Genomic DNA, 20,579 nt, shown 5'->3' with positions numbered 1-20,579 from the left:
TTATTATTGTTATTAAGATTATTTTACATGCTCTCTGCCTTCGTGCCAATTAAGGATTGCTTTGGCTCAAATCTATGGTTCAAGTGCTTTACTTAATTATCATTAAAAGAAAGTAATTTGGAAAGATGCATTTTAATCTTATATTTAGAAATCAAGACGGAGTCTTTGCCTCACAGTACTGTGTAGAGTCGAATTTGTTCCGCCATCCCCGCCCAGTTTCTAATGGTAAAAGTGAAGGCCTGAAGAAGAGGAGAGATGGCAGTGGAGGGGCCCAGCCCCAGTGGTCCGTCTGCCTGATGGGAGCTCTGGCTGTGTGCATGTTAATGGGTTACCAGTGGTGATGGGGGGGGGGGGCTTGTATTTTGTGTGTATATTTCACGCCTGGTTGAGCAAACACATCTCTTCATGTATGCTCTGTTGAGTGGCTTCAGACGCCAACCCACAAGAAGGAAATACACCCGTTTTGAAATTCTCATTGCACCCCAAGATTGAAACCTCAGTGCTTTTCAGAGATTCAGCACTTGTCTCCCGTCTCAACTACCAGGCTGACCTTTCTTATGAAACGGATGTCAGCAGAGACAAAGCTTGCTGAAGAGGAGTAATTAGCTAAGCAACCCTGGTTCAGATCCAGCTAGACATTTTCCCAGGAGCAGAGACTTCGGAACAAATGAGGTTAAAGGTCCAACCCCCTCTACAATGCTCCCTGGGCTGGGTGTCTCCGCACCCAGCAAACATGCTTATTATCAGATTGACAAAATACAGGAAAACAAACTCTTGGGTTTTCCCAGTCCAGTCATTGGCTACCCTTTGCAAGTACTGGGAGATGTAAATTTTAAAGGGTACGTTAAAGAAAGTAAATATTTATGAGAGCATCAGGATGGCACGTGAAACCTGCATGTGATTCACTGGGGTGTAGAACCTGCTTTGCCTAGAACTTGTAAGCTGAAAATTATAAAGAGTACTTTGGTTTAGGCCCGATGCCTAAAATTTTGTGTAGTTGGGAGAATGGGGTGGGAGTTCACACCCACATATGAAATGGATGGAAAGGAAAGGACTTCTTTGGGGAAGGCCCAGTTACTCTGTGAGCACAAGAGTAGAATAATCACTGTCCTTCTAATGGCTATGTTAGCCTCAATTGATTTAATGTCCCTTTCTTGAAACAGAGCCCAGAGCATCAAGCTGATAAAAGTTCTCTGTTTTTTTGCCATGTTTCAGAAAATCTTGGCATTAATTTCAACTTTCTCTCGTGGAACTGAGCCCATTATAACCAGTTGAAACACTCTGCTCATCTAGCACAGCATTGGAGCGTGGAAACTCCATGCAACCAATCCGACCTCTTTCTGTGGATGAGCTGGGACATTAGCTGCAGGTCCTTGCAGGCTGTGCTTTCAACCCTGCGTAACTAGTCAGCATCTCCTAGTCTCTGTCTGCGCTGCTGAAGAGAAAAGCCATTGGAAACATCTTATTGTCGGCAAGTTTTGAGAGAGAAACGGTATTGCTGAGGCAGCTGTCCACAGTAGTCTAAGGGGCAGGTCCTTCTTCGTAGTCCCCCTGCTCCCAGCACCACTGCCCCCAGCAGCACCATCATCCCACTTAGACGTTTCCTGAGTCTCCGTTATGTGCTGGGCACTTTCTAAATGTGACCTTACTCAATCCTTCACGTTAATCCAGTGAGGAAACTGAGATCCAGAGGTTCCATGAGTTTTCTAGAATGACACAGCTAGTGAGTGAGAGGCGACATTATGAGCCTTTTGTGAGCAATATCTTACGCATTCCTCTCCATACGCAATGGGCTGAGCATCGTCATCCTTGTGGAATGGAGGAGGAACCTGAGGCTCAATGAGGCAGGGCTGTGCCCTGGAAACCAGGCCTTCTGACTCTTCTTGCCTTCCTCCACCTTCTCCCTTCTCTTCCCTTTCTCCCTCTTTCTCCTGGTCCTCTTCATGCTCTGCTCCCCACTCTAGTTTCTTCTCTCTCTTCTAGCTCCTGCTCCTGCTCTCCTCTTCTCCCCTCCTTCCTCTCTGCTTTCTCCTCTGCCTCTTGCACACCCAGAGTGCATGGAGCTATGGCCGTCTTCCCTCCACGGGTGATTCCACGGCCATCACTTGCTGTGATCTGTCTCTCTAGGCTTTGCAAGAGGAAATCGCCATCTCTGGCTGCAAGATGAGGCTGAGTTACCTGAGCAGCCGCACACCAGGCTACAAGTCTGTTCTGAGGATCAGCCTCACCCATCCTACCATCCCCTTCAACCTTATGAAGGTCCACCTCATGGTGGCAGTGGAGGGCCGCCTCTTCAGGAAGTGGTTTGCCGCAGCCCCAGACTTGTCCTACTACTTCATCTGGGACAAGACAGATGTCTACAACCAGAAGGTGTTTGGGCTTTCGGAAGCCTTCGGTAAGTGTCCCAGCCACAGGGTGCACCACCACCCTCAGAAAGACAACAGAGTTTGGGGGAACGGGACTCTTTTCCGCCTTCCTTGTTTCATCTTACTCTTTTTCTCTTATTAAAGTAACTAAGGCTTAGTTGGCCATCAAGACCTTTCTCAGTAACCTAAAAGAATGTACTGGAAGAACTGAATGTAGAAAATGTGTTCATTGAAAAAAAAGAGTTATAAAACCAAAACAGTCCTTGAAAAAACACTATGGTGGGTATGCAATGGGCTAAAAGAGACTTTGTGCCACCAAGATAGTGCTGTGCAGACATCACGTGGCCCCCACAGCCCTCAGGCCTAAACTTGCCCATTAAAAATATGGGTGTCTGTAGCTCCAGTTCTGCTGAGGTGCAGGAGTAAGATTCTTCCTTTAGCAGAAGGGCTTTTTGGTGTCTACATCATTTCCAGTCACAGAGGTTTTCTCTTTGTTGTCATTGCTGCCTTTTTTTTCAGATGATGCAGAAGGAGACTAGCATTCCCTGGAGTCCAACCCCACTCACACTCTAGGCTTCTGGGCCTGCCTGTGCTCATTTCAGCTTCTGGATTAGAGCAGCATCTCAGGGTTGGACCAGAGCTGGACTGTTAGCAGTTCTAACCCTCGAAGAGCTAATCCTCCAAGCCCTTGGAGCAATGATTTCAACTGGTGTGCCACAAGAATTTTTAAAATATGCCATACCTGACTATTTAGTAAAGGGAACTGAATTATTTTCCCTTAGACTGTCACATTTTAAAATGACCACAGCCCTGGCAGGGTGGATCAGTTGGAGCATCATCCCATAGACCAAAAGGTTGTGGGTTTGATCCCCAGTCAGGCACCTACAAGAAGTAACCGATCTATGTTTCTTTTCTCTCTCTCACTCTCTCTCTCTCTCTCTGTCTTTTTTCCCCCTCTCCTCCCCGCCAGCCCCCTTTCCCTCTCTCTAAAATCAATAATACAATATCCTTAGGTGAGGATTTTAAAGTAACAACAACAACCAACACAGCGCTAGCCTTCCAGTGTGAATGAATCAAAATTATTACTATTTTTTGTCAAGTTGGCAAACTAATATGTTTTTGGTGTGCAATAGAATTTTAGTAATTAGTTTATGTGTGCCAGGAGATGAAAAGGTTGAGAAATCACTGACTTCAAGTAATAATCTGGGAAACCCCTTCTCATCATGAACCCTACTGCAATCTCATTCCCTTTCTAGATTCGGTAAAGGTAGTATGAAGAAGCAGAGGAGAAGTAATGCTGTAAAAAGAAGAGAGGAAGGGAGGGGAGGGGAAGGGAGAGGAGGAAATAAGAAAATGTAAGTTGAGCGCCTGCTCTGGGCAGTGTGCTCCCCTGCACACCAGTGTCTCAGTTAATCCTCATAACCACCATGTGAGTCAGAACTTGTCCCCAAATTCTGCATGAGGAAGCTGAAGCCCAGAATGGTGAGGTGACTTCCCAAGGATGTACAGGGAAGGAACAGAGCTGGATCTATCCCGCATCTTTCCTGTAGTTTTACGGCCCACCCTGCCCCACAAGCACACATTGGGAGCAAAGACACCATCTCTCACTGTTCACAGTCCCTTCTGTAAACCAAACTACCTCCAAGGACTCTTCAAAAACAGTGAAGCCTTACAACCTCTTCAGATGAAATGAACACACTTAGTGCCCGCCTACCGATCAGAAAGGGAAGTGTCTGCACACTAAGACTTCAAGGATTGAGGTTAATTTCCTGGCATGACAGGTGACCAGTAGGAGGCATTATGACTGCCTAAGGGACTCGGGATAATGGGGAAGAGGTCACAGGGACATTTTCAATCCATGTTCCCCTCCTGCCATAGATGGCCAGCAATCTTGTATGGTACCTAAAAGAAACTTGAAGGGGCTGCCCAATTGTTAATTCCTGTCTTGAGCAGGTGGTAGGATACAGTCCCCTGGAAAGTAGTGTCTGACAAAAAGCACTTGGAAGAAGTGGCATTCCTTTCCACAGGGCAGTCACAGGGCTTTTTACAAACCGGCCTTGGGGAGCCTGCCCTGGTTAGCCCGGGACTCATGAAACAAATGTGAAACCAGGGATTTTCAAACTTTGAGACCTCAAAGCAACTTCTAGCTTCACAGTACCCTAACTGAGTTCCTTTTCATAAATTCAATATACATGATTTTGGACATTTTTAATTAAAATAATACTATTCTTCGTAATAAAAATTGGATAAATGGACAAAATAGAAATAAAGTCATACATATTCTTATAAGCAAATACAACCAGTTGTAAACATTTAATTTTTTTCATGTATTGTTTTTCTTAACACGGATATAATACTGAATATAACTAGTCTCTTCAACTTATTCCTGTCACCCACGGTCTGTTTAACTATAGTTTCCAGTGGCTGTGTAATATTTCTCTAGTGAAGACACTTCGGTTTGCTCAAACTCTAGCCCCTTTTGAACCTTTAGGTTACTTCCAATTTCCCACCATTAAAAATAAAGCTGCGGTGAAGATTTTTGTGCCTAAAGTATTTTCCATACTAAAGATTATTTCCCTGGAATCGGTTCACCTGGCTCCTTTTAAAAAGTAGTTAGTGCATTAGTTTAACTTTCCCTAATGATCTACACTCGCTCTTCAAAAAGGGAAATTAAGGCTCAGCATCCCTGTGTTAGTATTGCGCGTAGATCTGTTTCCACTTAGAAATATGATCCTTTCTCCTTTTCTACAAAAGGCCAGCAGGGGCCTTGCATGCAGATCTAAAGCCAAAGAAGAGGCTTTGCTCACCTGTGCATCGTGTGCCTTTTGTTGTCTGCAGTTTCTGTGGGTTACGAGTATGAATCCTGCCCAGATCTGATCCTGTGGGAAAAAAGAACAGCGGTGCTGCAAGGCTATGAAATCGATGCTTCCAAGCTGGGAGGATGGAGCCTGGACAAACACCATGCCCTCAACATCCAAAGTGGTGAGTGGAGAGTCCGGCCACAGGTGTGACATACTCACTTCAGATTCCAGAGGCTCACATGTGATCAGTCTGTCAGAAGGACTAGTCAACAGATGTTCCTTGGGTATCTCCTCTGTGCTTGTCACTGATAGGCTCTGGAGTGCAGGACTGAAAGACCCCCAGAATTTATACTGTGGTCACCTGGGTAATTCCCTTGCTGTGCCATGGGCATTGCCATCACAGAGGGAAGCAAGAACACTGTGGGGCGTAGAAGAGGAGTCCCCACTCAGCTTCCAAGAAGCTGAACCAAGTTCAGCGCGGCACCTCTTTGGAGAAAACTTCTGAACTGAGTCCTAAAGGGTCTCTAGGGTTATCCCTGTATCTGAAGCAGGGAGAACATTACAGGTAGAGAGCACACTATGGGCCAAAGCACTGAGGCCTGAAAGAAAAGTAATTGGAGAGAAAGTTCATTGTGGTTTGAACAGCGGGTGATATGAAGGGAATAGCAAAAGCCAAAGCTGGGACTTGAGCAGCTGGAGCCCAGGGTAAGAAGATAGGGACCTTCAGCTTCATCCAGAGGCAAATGTCAAGTCTAAAAAGTGTAAAGCGTGGAAGTGACACAATCAGATCTATAGTTTCAATAGCCCAGTCTGTGCTCTGGGATGAGTCCACTTAACATGGTAATGATGTCAGATGTCTTCTAAACTATAGATCCAATGAATGCCACCACATGTTTAGAGAAGCTACTACTTGTTTAAATTTTATGGTATAATAAAGATTTGTAAATAGCTAAGACGATCTTTAAAGTAAAAAAAAAAAAAGAGAGAGAGAGACACACACACACACCAGATATTATGCTATCTTAGAAAAACCATTATATCTAAAGTTGTGTGGTGCCGGCGTAGGAACAGATAGATTCTGTGGGACAAAACAAGGCGTCCAGACACTGACCTGTGAGTAGTAATTAGGACTAGATTCGGCTATGCATGAGAAAAAAGCCAAAATAACAGAATTGCAAGCAAGCTAAAAGTTTCTCACTCACCTGAAAGTCTGGAGTTAGGGAGCCCAGGGCCAGTTTAGCACTCAGCAGGATCAGAGGTCCAGAGCCCTTTCCTCTCATTGCTCCACTCAAGCCTGCGTTCCCAGCGTCATGGTCCAAGGTGACCATTTTGGCACCAAACTTTACATCTACTTTCCAGCCAGCAAGAAGGAGGAAAGAACTAAGAGCAAGCCCCTTCCACTGTAAGGACACCTTGCAGCAGCTGCCGATACCGTTCCTGCTTCCACACCATGGGTTCTGACTCAGTTAGCTGCCAAGTGTAGCTGCAGCTGGGCTGGGGAGTGTAGTCAGTTCCAGGTAGTCGGGGGTTCTATGACTACAGAAATAAGGAAGGGGTGTGAACAGGGCAGATACCCATGGGGAACTGTGAGTTCCCACCACACATGCTGTGCACACTGGAACTTGATATATGAGAGAGGTAGCATATATATGAGAGAGGTAGCATCACCTATCATTGGAGGATGGGTCGGTATTTTAGAAATTGGTATTTGGAAAATTAGCTCAATATGTGGAGAAAAACAAAATTAAGTTCATACTTTATACAAAGTAAACAAAATAAAGTTTGATTAAAGACCTGAATTTGAAAGATAACACTTTAATAGAAGAAAACACAGGAAAATATCTTTATAATCTCCCAGAAGGGTTTCCTAAAACCTCAAAAAGCACAGACATTCAAGTAGAAAAAATGATCGATTAGACTACCTAAAAATGAAAGACATCTGTTCAAAAAAGGATTCCTCTGACCATAAACAACCAAAGTCACTCAGGCTTCAGTGTGGAAGGGATGAGGCAGGAGGCAGAGTCCAGTTTGGTGGCTGTGGCAATAATACAGGGGATGAAGGATGATCTGGGCCTGAAAAAAGCAATATGAATATGGGATGGAACTTACAGGTCATTGAGGTCAATCCCTTCATTTTGCTAGTGGGAAACTGAGGTCCAAGGGCAGTTAAAGTAGTAAAGAGACCATCAAGATCTGGGATCAGCCCATTAATAGCAAAATCAGGTAAAACCCAGTTCTCTTAACTCTGTCTTAGTGAGAAGAGACTGTAATTCATTTCCTTGATGCATTTCTGTAAACATGTATTGGTACCTACTCTGTGTCAGGTTCTGTGCTCGGCACTGGGGATACAAAAAGGGGAATGACACAGTCCCTGTACTTGAAAAGGTATCAACCTAAAGAGAGGAAAGCAGGCAAGTACAATAAAGAATTCATGCTGTCATAGAGACCTGGAATAGGTATATGAGATGTATGCTGTCCATTTGTGAGGCAGTAGAGGTGGATGATTAAGAGCCCAGGCTCAGGAGTGCTTCTGTTCTCATCTGTGTGGCCTCAGGGAAGCCAACTAGCCTGTCCCCCTGTTATCTTACAGAATTGTTGTGAGGATTTAATCCGTAAAGCAGTATGGCCTGTTCAGGGTTTCATTCTGGGGCTGAGGCAGCCCTAGGAGATGAGCCTAACAATGATAGGCAGAGATCTTGCATTCCTTACCAAACCAAGGCAACTGTGTGGTCAGTCACAGCAGAGAGCCTCCTCCTGCTCCGTAGGTGATTCTGTTCTCCGTCCTTGTCACAGGCATCCTGCACAAAGGGAATGGCGAGAACCAATTTGTGTCTCAGCAACCCCCTGTCATTGGGAGCATCATGGGCAACGGCCGCCGCAGAAGCATCTCCTGCCCCAGTTGCAACGGCCTTGCTGACGGCAACAAGCTCCTGGCCCCCGTGGCCCTGACATGTGGCTCCGATGGGAGCCTCTATGTGGGAGATTTCAACTATATCCGAAGGATCTTCCCCTCCGGAAACGTCACCAACATCCTGGAGTTGAGGTATGTAAGGTTCTTCCTTCCTCACAGTTCCCATAACGTCCCTTTGCCATCCTATGAGCCTACCTGGCATTACCCACTGGGCCCAGAGACGGGTCAGGACAGACTCTCACCTGTCAGACTCCAGGACTTTTCACTGCCCAGCTCAGAGACTAAATTGTGAACTGAGGGCCCTGGGGAAGCAGGTGCTGATTTCCACAGGGCACTGCAATGAAAACCAATCTCTCCTGGGACAGGGAGATATCCTTGGCATCCAGATGATGCAGAAGGGTGCTAGAAACCAAGAATTAGACTCCTTGGAAGCCCATGAATCTTCTCTCTGCCTCCTAGCATCAAACTGATTGGAATTAGTCACATAAGTCTTTTTATAAGGACAAGGGATGGTATAATGGCCAAGGCCCAGGTGCCAGTATTACCAAGGTTGGCCCTGTTACTTACCACTCAGAGTTGGGAGTAGTTCTCTTCAGCTGCCCAATCCTGAGACAAGGCCACAGGCTAAAATCAGCCATTATCTCTCTGCTCCTAAGGGGCTGCAGAGCCAGCCCAGTCAGCCTCTTCTGTTTCCCCATCGTGACCATGCGTGGTGGTGCACTGCCACACTTACAGGCCGGGAAGGGCCTGGTGTGTTGGATTTTCTCTGTGCCTCCCTTTACCAGATCTTTTTAGAAGCACTGTCATGGTGGATTCTTGAGTTACAGAGAAGCTGTGGTTAGAGATGGGGAACCCCGCTGTCCCTTTCAGGAGACATTGCACCAAGTTCTTCATGACTGCTTCCTCCTGGGCTGGGGTCCAGGTGAACAGAACAGGCCCTGAAGCTGGAAAGCCTTCCTCCAAAGTGGCCAGAGGGAAAGGAAACTCACCTTTGTGAGGCCCCTACTATTTACCCAGTATAGAAATTCTGTGAGATAGTTATTACTGTTGTCCTTAACACACCAAAAGAAAAAAAAAAAAAAAAAAAAAAGGAGGGTCAGCTTCTCTTGTAGAATGATGGACCCAAACCCAGAAGGCCATCATGCAGCTCTGCCATACCACAAAATTGTCACTTGGGCCTATGAAGACCAGTCTGGTTTAATGCCTTGTTAAGTTATTCCCTGAAAGTAAGGACCTGCTAAGAATCTCATTCTGCAGTGCATACAAGAAAAGAGGGGAAGGCATGCTGGCTGGCCAGCAGCCGTGACAGCCCTGGAGAGGAGAGCGTTAGTATTTGCCCACACACACAGGAACAATGAAGGAAATCAGATATCAGGCTGAATAGAACCAGGCTACTGATCGAATAGTCTCTGCCTTTGTTCTCTCTTTGATGAGTTTGATTGTCATAGGCATCTGTCAGGAAGATGGAACCCTCAAGTGTATTTGCTTCTGTCAATTGCTCGTATTGCCATTCCATCTCCTGTACTGTGATGGAAAGAGCCACGGACTAGGGGTCAGCTCACCTTGGCAGACAAGCTCTACAACTTTGGGCAACACACTTACCCTCTCTGGGCCTTCATTTTCAGTCTTTCAAATAAGAGATCCCATTTTCCGTGTCTCCCTCTCACCGTTTTGGGGAGGTCATGGAAGACAATGGGTAAGGAAGGGATCAGTAAATGAGACTTGGACAGAAAAATAAATTTATCAGCATATTATCATCTTGATATATTTTTCTTCGAGTCTTTTTCCAGGTCTGTTTCTCTGTGTTACTGTCTTCCATCTAATTATATTGTATCTCTAATTCTGGATTCTATTATGAAGATAATCATGGTGGGCTCTGTGAGTTTTAATAACTCTCTGTATGACACACAGCAATGAGCATGCATATCTCTGAGAATGCGTCTCTGTCTGGGGTCAGGGGTCAGTTGTTCCAACCTCTGTCTTAGCCCTGGTGATGGCAGAAGCCGGTGTCAGCCTCACTCTGTTCCCCAGAGTCAGCAGTAGTGGTGCAAGAGAAACCATGCCTCTTCTGTGATATGTAGCTGCTTGTAAGCGAGCTCCGTGACAAGTAATATCCAATATAAAATATATCAGTGTCATAGCTGCTAAGTCTTTATTTATTATAGTATTGTGCAGTACCATTGCTGTCAAGTTTTCAGGCTGCTAATAATGCTTCTAACCCTGCTGCTAACACCTCATTCTTTCTTCTATTCCCTGCTCTCCTGTCTTCTGTCAGAAATAAAGATTTCAGACATAGGTAAGCCAACCAGTGGAGAATTTCCTGTCTCTCCTCTGCCTTGTTGCACGTTGTATGGTAAGATGCATGTGTCAATTTCAGAGGGCTAAATGGCAAACGAAGCCTGTGTGGTTGGAACTGATTGAGGGTAATCAGTTACAATGAGAGGAAGTCATTAATAATGGTGGGGACAGGTGGTGAGAGCCTGAACTCCTTTAATCTCCAGCAAAGCGTAGCAGTTACTTCGGTAGTCTGTGGATATGACAGACTGAAGTAAGGCAAAATTTTAATCTTGGCGTAGTAATTTGAACACCACGGTCTGCTTACCCTTCGAATAAAGGAGGACATCATCCTAACTGTGTTGAGTGACTTTGACGGTCACAAAGGGAAGTCCTAAGAACATCTCAATCAGGCGAAGAACCTGGAAGAAGACAGTTTAAGATTTGCGCTTCTGTGGGCATGCCAGGTGCCTCGGCTTTGATGGCCAGGTTGCCAGGTGGGCCCACCAGAAGGCTCACTGGCAAGGAAAATGTAGGGGAGGATTTCCAGACCTGACCGACCACCCAAAGAGAACAGTCCCCGCAAAAGGACTTTGCCCCAGAGTAGATTTGCCATGTGTGGGCTCACAATGACACTGCAGCAGACGGAACTGGGCCTCATCAGATCAGCTGGAAAAAAACACCTGCTTGGTTACTGTGGCACTCACCTGACTCCTCCGTGATAGTGGCCTCAGAGTCCCCCAGCCTCACACACATTTGAAAGTCACTGTGGGCAGATGGGCTGTGGCTGGCACTGCTACAGAGGTGCCCTCCATTACCCACATGTGGCTCAGATCAAAGTGGCATATGGCAGGGATAGGGGGTGCAGCTAAGTTAGGATGAAAGAAGGTCTTAGGATGGTAGAAGGAGGCAGACAGACCCCAAATCCAGTAATGATATTCTTATCTATACAGTGAGATATAGTATTAATTTAACAATCATATGTTATTTTAAGATCATAATAATAGTTAACATGTTATAGAGCTTTTTAGTGTGTAGCAGAGAGGGGTTAAGTGATTTACATGGATTATAGCAACTCATCCCTAAACCACCCTGTCAGTGAGCTACTTGTGATATATCTAATTCACAGATGACAAAACTGAAGATCCTCACTGTGTGATCTTGAAAAAAATTACTTTATCACTTTGGACTTTAGTTTCTAACTTGAGGTTAATAAAATCTCCCATAGAGGTGGTGGTTGTTGTTATTATTATCATTATTATTTTAACATCACCATAACAATTGTATGATGATGATGATGATGATAATGAAGATGATGTCTCTATCTTTCCCAAAAAGGAATTTGGTCCTCTTAACAACCAAAGACACATTCATTAAAGTACATTAAATAGAATTTAGGAACAAAAGAAAAAAAAGAGGAAACATATATATGTGATTGTATATGAAATCTCCTGGCATCCAGAATAAATATAATTATTTATATTTATTATTTTCATAGTTTGCATTATCAGAAATGGGAAAGTAAGCCCACTTCTCAGAGAAAGAATATTTTTTCCCTGACACTGAAATCTAAAACAGATTTTCGGTGAGCATTGTACGGATAACACTGAACTATGTCTTGATATGTGCCCTCAAGTTCAGTTTTACAAACAACACAGAGGTACATTTCATATAAAGATCTTCACTGAAAACCTAGCATTTAACATTAAAACCTTCAGTCAGTGGTGGTAACTGCCTGGGACACAGCTGGGATACGGGGACACCCCACTGGGGATAGTCAGGAGGCCAGGGCGCTTGTCCAGCTTTGCTGTGAGGTCATTGTGTGGCCTCAGGCTGGTCACCTAGCCTTTCTGTTTTTTTAATCTCATCATTTGTAAATTGAGAGTTGTGGATTTGGTGCTTTTTGTTTCTGATGTTTAGCGATCTTTTGCTATATGCATGGTATGAGTCAAAGCCAGGTTCCTGGTCTCTCTCAATTTATTGTTTTTCTCAGGTGCTACAAACTATTCCTAAAGTGAACCAAAGTGGGAGGGAATAAAGGAATTTTTTGTTCTGCCTTTGGGTTTTCTAAGGTCCAGCGAGAGTGAGAAGACCCAGGTTCCAGCTCTGATTTTATCTGGCACCTGGATATTGACAAATCTCTTCCTCTCTCTGGGCCTCCATGTCCCCAACAGTAAATGTCAGAAGTAGATTAAAGTTCAAAATCTTGTCCTTTGTATTCACGAGCACTTACTGTCTCAGCTGTTCCCAAGAATAGCCTTTGGCTCAGGCTGGTGCCCCTAGCCCGCATGATCTCCCCAGGGCAGTCTCCTCTCTGCCTTTGACCTTTTGGCCTCAGTGCCAGCCCACCATGCTGGGCATGCACAGTCCAGGGACCCCAGTCCTTTCGGCATCTTCCTCCATGGACCCTATCAGGGAACAAGGACCCTTACCTCCTCCCAGATCTCTTCCTTAGCATCATGGAGGAATGTTTGAAGCCTGTTGTTGTTCAGTACATTTAACTCAAGTGTCCATTAATCCCAGCTGTATATATTCTGTTAACTCTAACAGAGTCCTTAACTACCCTATAAAATGGATTGGACAAGACAAATATTAAATCTTCCATACTTGCCTTTTCCATTATACAATAACAAATATTCTGGAGGTTTCTCAAGGTGACCAGCCTCCATTTATTGGGCATTTTTAATAGAACAACTACCATGCTCAGAGATTTACATTCTTTATACAATTTCATCCTCAAAATACCCCTCTGAATGTGATTATCCCCATTTCTCAGATGAGAAAACTGAGGCTCAGAGTCATGAAGTGATTTCCCCAAGGTCACCTGCCACGTGGGTGGTAGAACTGGTATTTGAACCCCTGACTGTGGGGCTTCAATACTCAAGCTCTCCCCACTGGTTCTAAGAACAAGTGGTTCTGCCAGAGCTGCCACTGGAAGTGGTCAATGGATGCTCCTTTGCACAAGGCAGGCCTTGCTCTGAGACCCAGGGAGAACTGCCACTCAGAATCAGGGACTAGATGGCCTTTGTCTCAAGAGACTCCTGGACTTTGTCTCAAGAGACTCCTGGGCTCACAACTCCTACTAGGAAATTCCCTATACCATCCAGAATGAGGGCAGAGCGGTCTTGACTTCCTCTCAGTCACTTCAGGAATGAAACCCTTCTAGTCAAAGATTTTACATAGCTTCCAGAGATGCCATGGTTATGCTTAAGGAAGTGGAAAAGAATGTGGGTCCTATGGCAGACCCTGGAAAACAGCTGTGACCTTGTTTTGTGCCCGGCCCTGCTCAGGGTCAGACCTGATCAGACATGTCTCTGCCACAGAACTGGGCCTCGAGTCTCCGCTGTAAGCAATCTCCCGCATTCGTGGTTGGCAGAGTATTCTACGTCTTGTTACTTGAAGTTACGGTTTTGGCATTCTCTGAGAACTTGTTAGAAATGCAGACTCAGAACAGCAGCACCCCAGCACTGCTGAACTGAAATCTGCATTTTAACAAAATCTCCAGGTGATTTATATGTGCATTTAAGTTTGAAAAGCTGGCCTAAAGCCACCGGTTCCAAATCTGGCCGTGTCTCCAAGTCACCTGGAGACATCTTAAAGGTACAGATGCCCTGACCCTGCGATGTGTTCATGTTTGAGAATCATCACTCTGGGAGCCTTAGCAGTGGCTGTTCCCTGTGCACACTACCGGGGAGGCGGGTGGTCATTCACTCACCGGTTCATAGGTTCAGCAGACCTTTCTGGGGCACTTCCTCTACACCAGCCTAGGTCTGGGCGCCGGGAACTCAAAGCCAGTCCCTGCCCTTCAGGAATTCAAGATGTCATTGAGCAGACAGTCCACTAAACAGAAAAGTGTCTGAAGGTGCTGATATACTTTATATTATACTAAAAGTATAATCTTCTGAAGGTCTAGTGAGAACAGAGCAAGGGAACTGGCCAGTTCTGCCAGTGGGATAAGGAACCCAGGAATGGCATTCCCGATGAGCTGGTGCTCGACCTCAATTCAGGACGTGAGCAGGTGCCCCCTGGGAAAGAGGGCAGTGGGCTGCTGTCTGCACCCTGAGAAGCAGGGTGAGGAAGTAGGAAGAACAAGACTTTGGAATCAAGCAGATCAAAGTAGGAAACCCATCCTGTCACTTAGCAGTTTCTCGCCCTGGTCAAGTCATTTCACCTCTCTCAGTCTGTTTTCTGAAATAGTTGAAATGAAAAAGAAAAAAACAAAAGAAGCACCTGCCTTGTATGTTAGTTGTGAGGAACAAGAGGTCATGCGTGTAAAGTGTTAGCAGAGTCCAGGACGGAACAGGCACCCAGAGATGGTAGCAGATGCTTTTGTACCAGGGACAGTCATCTCTGTGGCTGTGCTCTGCCGCCGGTGGCTCTGCTCCAGGTGGGGGGCCAGGTGCTGCTCCCCATGCCACTGGCGTGAGGAAGAAGTGAGTTGAAGACTATCCAAGAGTTCTGCCAGCTGGAAAGGGCTGTTGAGACGTATAATTTCATCTGATCCTAATGACAAGCCTGTGAGCAAAGCGGAGTAGGACCTTAGTCCTTTGACAGCTGAGGGGCCTACAGCCTGAACAATTTAGGTGACTTGCTCAAATGAGAGCCCACATCTTATAGGTTCAAAGCAAGTGCACTATTCCCTACACTTAAGTGACTGCCAGACTCAAATTTGGTCTAGGGCACAAAAGATGGGGGCCACAGCTTTTATAGACTCTGGAACAATCCTGCCAATGCCAGCCTCTTCTAGAAATCACCCATCTGAGAAACACTACACCAGTGGCACTTCTCTGGGGTGGTGCAGGAAGACACAAGCCAGACACTCAGGGCTAATCTAAGTGCACGGGGCCCCTCATTATCCTCCCTCAGGGATCGATTTTCTGGCAGGTGGATAGCACCAGTTTATCATGAGTGACGCACAGAAACGAAATAACCTTCCCCACCTCACAACGGTCAACAGGAAAGCATAAAGATCAAGGCTGCCGTAGCATCACAGAGTGGGGTCTGAGGTCACTGCATTTTAGTTCATCAGAATCTGTGTCATCTGGAAAGATTACATCTGTGCTACATTGTAGGGTAGGTCACAGGAACATTTCACCATAAACAGGACATCTCTCCTGTTACCACCACCCCCAAAAGACAAGTAAAAGAAAACTCAGTACTTTGATTGAAAGTATCACCTAAATAAACTAAAATTGGAGCTGTCCATTTAACACAAGTGGCTGCTATGGGCTAGAAGGACCAGTCTGAACATTGGAAATATAAAAATGAATAAAGTCCAGTCTCTCCCCTTCAAGTATTGAGAGACAGGCCCATAAATAAATAGCACACATTATGTTACATGTTCTGTAACCCAGATATGAACCTCAGAGAAGAAAGGTTGGGGAAGGTTCGGCCGGAAAAGGTACCCTTTGAGCTGAACCCTAAAGAGTGAGTAGCAACTCCGCAGGCTGAAAAGGGAAGGGGGCAGGACATCCCACAGAGCAGGCACAGCCGGTACAAGGCATGAAGACGTGGTGAGGGACAGTTGTCAGTCTGGCTGGAGTACAGGGTTTCTGTGAGGAGATGGCTGGAAGGAGGCTGGAAAGACAGAGCAGCAGCACAGCATGAAGGGCTGTGTGTGCTGCTAGGTCGGGGAGTCTGAACTTGGCCTGTAAGCCATGGGCAGTCCTTGAGGGAAAAACATTGAGCTGACATGTTGGTATTTGGGTTAGGTCAGGAAAGAAAGCCTTGGGGAGGACCCGGGCTGCAGGCAGAGACACCTGCCCTTCCCTTGACAAGGAGTCTTAGGGTTAGAAACAATCATGCTGTCTTAGTCAAATTCAGAGAGAGAAAAAAAAGGAAGGGAAGCCTCAGGTCTGGAGGCCTGGCCCTGTTAGAAGCAGCCAGGCCTCAAAACATTGTCCAACGCAAGGGATGGTTATGATGACAAGCAGTCAGGGCCACATTAAGACCTTCAGAGACCTTGACACTGAAAAGATTATGGCACCTCCGTTTTCATAAGTAAGTCAAAAAACACCAGTCTGTAAAAAATTGTTTTCAAAAGGGCCCAGAACTTACATGCCTGATAAAATGCAAGAAAAGTTGCTTTCTAGACTACTCTGGTTCTCTTACTTGGATCGTGAAAGGATACATAATACACCACTCTGCAGGGGCTCTAGGCATTTCTCAGTCTGCCCCCTGAATCCCCTAAAATAGTGTCCCACTGTCCCATGAAAATGGCCCATGCCAGGCCATCCAGCCTGAAGAGGCAGATTCCTTTGAATCAGAAGACTTTCCAGAGATCTTGGAGAAGGCTGTCAATACTGAGATGCAGTTTGAGAACATGGGAATTATCAGGCCATGCAGAGGAACTGAAAACAGCTTCCCGGGGGTTATGAGTCCAACTCCAATGTGGCCTAGATTTAGAAGAAATCATAAATCAGCACCATGTGATAGCAGAATTCAAGCTTAATAAGAGATTTCTACTCTGTAGTCCTCTCCAAGTACACAAAGAGACATAGTGACTAGTAATTAAAACAATAATTATGATTGTTGAATATCTACCTACAAGGTGTCATGCATGATGCTAAATATATGTCTCATATGATTTTTATATAATTTTCACAATACACTGGCAAGGTAGCTACTAACATCCTCATTTTGCAGATGAAGAAAACTTGAAGCTCAGGAGGCCAAGTAATTTGCTCAAGTTTCAGAACCTGGAATTAACAGCCAGACTTAGAACGCAGACTGCTCAAATTCCAAACCCTGTGCATTTTTCCTGCCCCGTGCCTAGAGGCAGTGCCTCGTCTCTGGAATGCCCCTGTGCAGTCGTGGGCTGACTTCACTTTCCTCTGTTAGCACAGCCTTGTCCTCATGACCGTTTTCCAGATGCAGAACCATCAGCACTGCTCCTGTGTTTTGTTTATTTTTCCTTGGACGCTGCTGCAAATTACAAACTAATCCTGCAATTTGTTTATATCTGACTCCAAGAGGGGGACTACTGGGCTATTGATAAGTATGACATGAGTGTCCAATGACGACACTGTTGATGCTGGCGGGGAGTCAGATCTGGCCAGGGTCTTATCAGTCAGTCCCAAGAAGGGTTATGGCAGCTGTAAAAATTCTGTGGAAGAAGAATTTATGTGTCAAACTCTTTAAGTGATTTTAATGCCAAGCCCTTCCATGTTTCTGGCTTGGATTTACAAGCCACGTGTGGTAAGCCTCATTGATAATCCTCTTAAGAAAACCTGTACTGAGCACTTGATATGGGCATGGCACAGGGCTGGGAGTGGTAATCATTAGCACTAATAGTTGGGTGGCAGGGAGAGTTAGACCCACCCCTGGGGTCAGAAAACTTGGGGAACTATCAGCTAACATGGGGACTTTATCCACATAAGACATTCCTGCTCGGATTTAAGTTGTGCATTCCTGGCTACCTGATAGGAAAGCAGGAAGTGCTCACCAGCTGGCGTGTCCTTGTCTTCCAGTCACAGTCCGGCGCATAAATACTACCTGACCACAGACCCTATGAGCGGGGCCGTCTTCCTCTCTGACACCAACAGCCGGCGGGTCTTCAAGATCAAGTCCACCACGGTAGTGAAGGATCTTGTCAAGAACTCCGAGGTGGTGGCAGGGACAGGTGACCAGTGCCTCCCCTTTGATGACACACGCTGCGGGGATGGCGGGAAGGCCACGGAAGCCACGCTTACCAACCCCAGGGGTAAGGCTTTTCTTTTTCAACACGTGCAATAATCTTTATTGGGGCGTCTTCCATTTCCAAAAGAAATACATGTTTATCATTGTAAAAAAATTGGGAAATATCATGAACCCTATAGAGAAAAGGTGAGTATCATAATTCTATCTGCCAGGAATGTTCTCAGTTAACGTTTCTTATCTTTCCTCCTGGTCTTTTCTGTGAGTGTTTGGGTGTATGTAACATTCACCAAAAATAAAATGAGATATCATTAAACAAACTTTTAGTAACCTACTTTTTTTCCCTAACTGATAAATTATGAACATATCTCCATGTCATTAGTCTTTGTACTGACTTTTAATGGCTATATGGTACTCGATCAAATGGATGGCCCTTCATATATTTAGCCATCCCCTACTGTTGGACATTTATGCTAGCTCTCACATTATTATTTTATAAAATCATAGCACTGTATCATCTCTGCAAGTGTTCATGTGCTATTGGATGGGTTAATTGTAAGTTTCAATGTTGAGTCATGCAAGAGGTTGGGCTTCTTTATACCCACAATCACAATTTTTTATTCATTTATTCATCAACTATTTACTGAGTATGCAGTGCACTGTGGTTGCACAGATAAGTTTATTGTAGCAGAAAAAATAAGGCTTGAATGTGAATCACTCTGACATGGGAGAGAGGGAGAAGTGCTTCCTGAGATACAAGGAGAAAGATGCATGGGAGTCCAAAGCCAGGAGAGTCCCCTGTGCCTGAGAGACTAGGAAGGCTTTTTAGAGGAGAAACCATCATTAACAACAAATACCTATCATTCACATTAAAGCCAGTGACCTATTGTGTCTTAGCCTCAGGGTCCTTGTCAATAACGTAGGGGTAATTACACCTCGGTGTCCACCTGCTAGAATGATTCTGAGCAAAAAGTTAATATATTTCATACTATAACCTATAAAAATGCCATGAATGATTGCTTATTAAATAGTGTCAGATTTCAGGGCCTTGTTTCAAATCAAAGCAGATAGATGCTAGTGAAATCAGGCAGTCCTGTATTCAAAATTAGACATTGCCATCTAATAGCTGTGTGACTTTGGGTGAGTTGCTTAACCTCTCTGAGCCTCATTTTCCTCATCTATAAAATAGAAATCTACTGTACAGTTGCAATACACATTAAATATTATCAGGAATGTAAATGCTTAGTGCTATTGTAATTGTTATACTATATTGTATTATATTACATTATATCATATATCATATTATATAATATCTTATCTCTCTACCACATACCTGCAGTGGTCCGGTGGTAACTCTGTGAGATAGATATTGTGACACCCAGGGTTAATCTTCCTCCTAAAATGATTTCCTAACACTGAGAGAGCAGCCCGGGGTGGAGAGAGCTTGCACTTAGAGACCCCGCATTATGGTTCTGCTCTGCCACTCCCTGGCTCTGTGACCTCCTCCTCTGCGGCTCAGTGTCTACATCGGTAAATGAGCAGATTGGGCTAAATGACCCCGGAAACCCCTTTCAGTTACGTTTTACGCTGTGAATTAAAACCAGTAGTTCTTTTTCTGAGAAGTTTTACCCTCTTCAGGCCTTTCTTAGTTGTTCTACACCAGGGATTTTCAACCTTTCTCATCTCATGGCCCACATAATTCTGTGGCACACCAAAAAATATACTTTTGCCAATAGGTTAATTTTGATTCATTCACACCAGACAACTATTGTTGTGTTGCCTGTTGTTATTTTTTAACTTGACAGTCTCAGAGAAAAGAGGTCAGTGCCCCTGGCTAAATAGTCAGGTATTGCATGTTTTAAAAATTCTTGTGGCACACTGGTTGAAAATCGCTGCTCTGCACATGTGTGTCCCCACCCTCCACACACACACACACACATGTGCACCTGCACGTGCACGCACATACAGTGGCAGTGGAATTGCCCGAAAGCCTATAATTAACCCAGATAGAAATGACAAGGGTGCCACAATGTGCAGACACTTTGTAGCAGGAAGAAGAAAAGATGTTCCTCTATTTAGCACAACAAAAGAAGAAAAAAGTGAAGTAATTAATTAGAGGACAGATTACTTCTATTAGCCTGTGCAGCCAACTTTGTAAACAAGAAACCAGATTGTTCATGGAGCTCTCATCAGTCCTAGCAGATGGAGGAGAACGACAGCGTAGCCAGACAGATAAGAAAATGCCTGTCTCGGTGCTTGAAGAATATAATTGATTTACATTCTAGGCAGACAGGGACCAAGGAAAGGCTTCCCTGCCTTGAGGCTGCCCAGTCCCCTGTGGGAAATTGCTCCCCAGCCTTGAACAGCCCACAGAGAAGCTAAACAGAACTAGTGCTCCAGTGGGTTTTGACCCCTCAGAGGCCCTTGGTATCCAAAACCACTCTCTGACCTTTCTTAGACATGTGGACCTCCAGAGCAAGGGCCTTGAAGCCCACAAAGTGCTGGTCACATTCTCATAATTATAAGTCACTAACAACTAATGAGGGCTACTATTACAGGCCAGATGTTATTATCCCCGTTTTATCAATAAGG

At 45.0% G+C, this 20,579-nt stretch overlaps 1 protein-coding gene across 1 annotated transcript in view; it reads left to right on the top strand.

Moving 5' to 3' along the window:
• Positions 1 to 20,579, top strand: part of TENM4 (teneurin transmembrane protein 4) — a 382,101-nt gene that overhangs the window by 319,616 nt on the left and 41,906 nt on the right. The window contains 5 exon segments of the mRNA XM_090265745.1: positions 2,128 to 2,395; positions 5,205 to 5,348; positions 7,961 to 8,210; positions 10,354 to 10,374; positions 17,822 to 18,054. Coding sequence (XP_090121871.1) covers positions 2,128 to 2,395; positions 5,205 to 5,348; positions 7,961 to 8,210; positions 10,354 to 10,374; positions 17,822 to 18,054 — 916 coding nt within the window.

This window comes from Furipterus horrens, unplaced genomic scaffold (genome assembly GCF_987537825.1).
Source record: "Furipterus horrens unplaced genomic scaffold, mFurHor1.1.pri manual_scaffold_2, whole genome shotgun sequence".
Classification (NCBI taxonomy): Eukaryota; Metazoa; Chordata; class Mammalia; order Chiroptera; family Furipteridae; genus Furipterus; species Furipterus horrens.
Note: the sequence above shows the minus strand (reverse complement) of the source record. Positions and strands in the feature narration are given on the sequence as shown.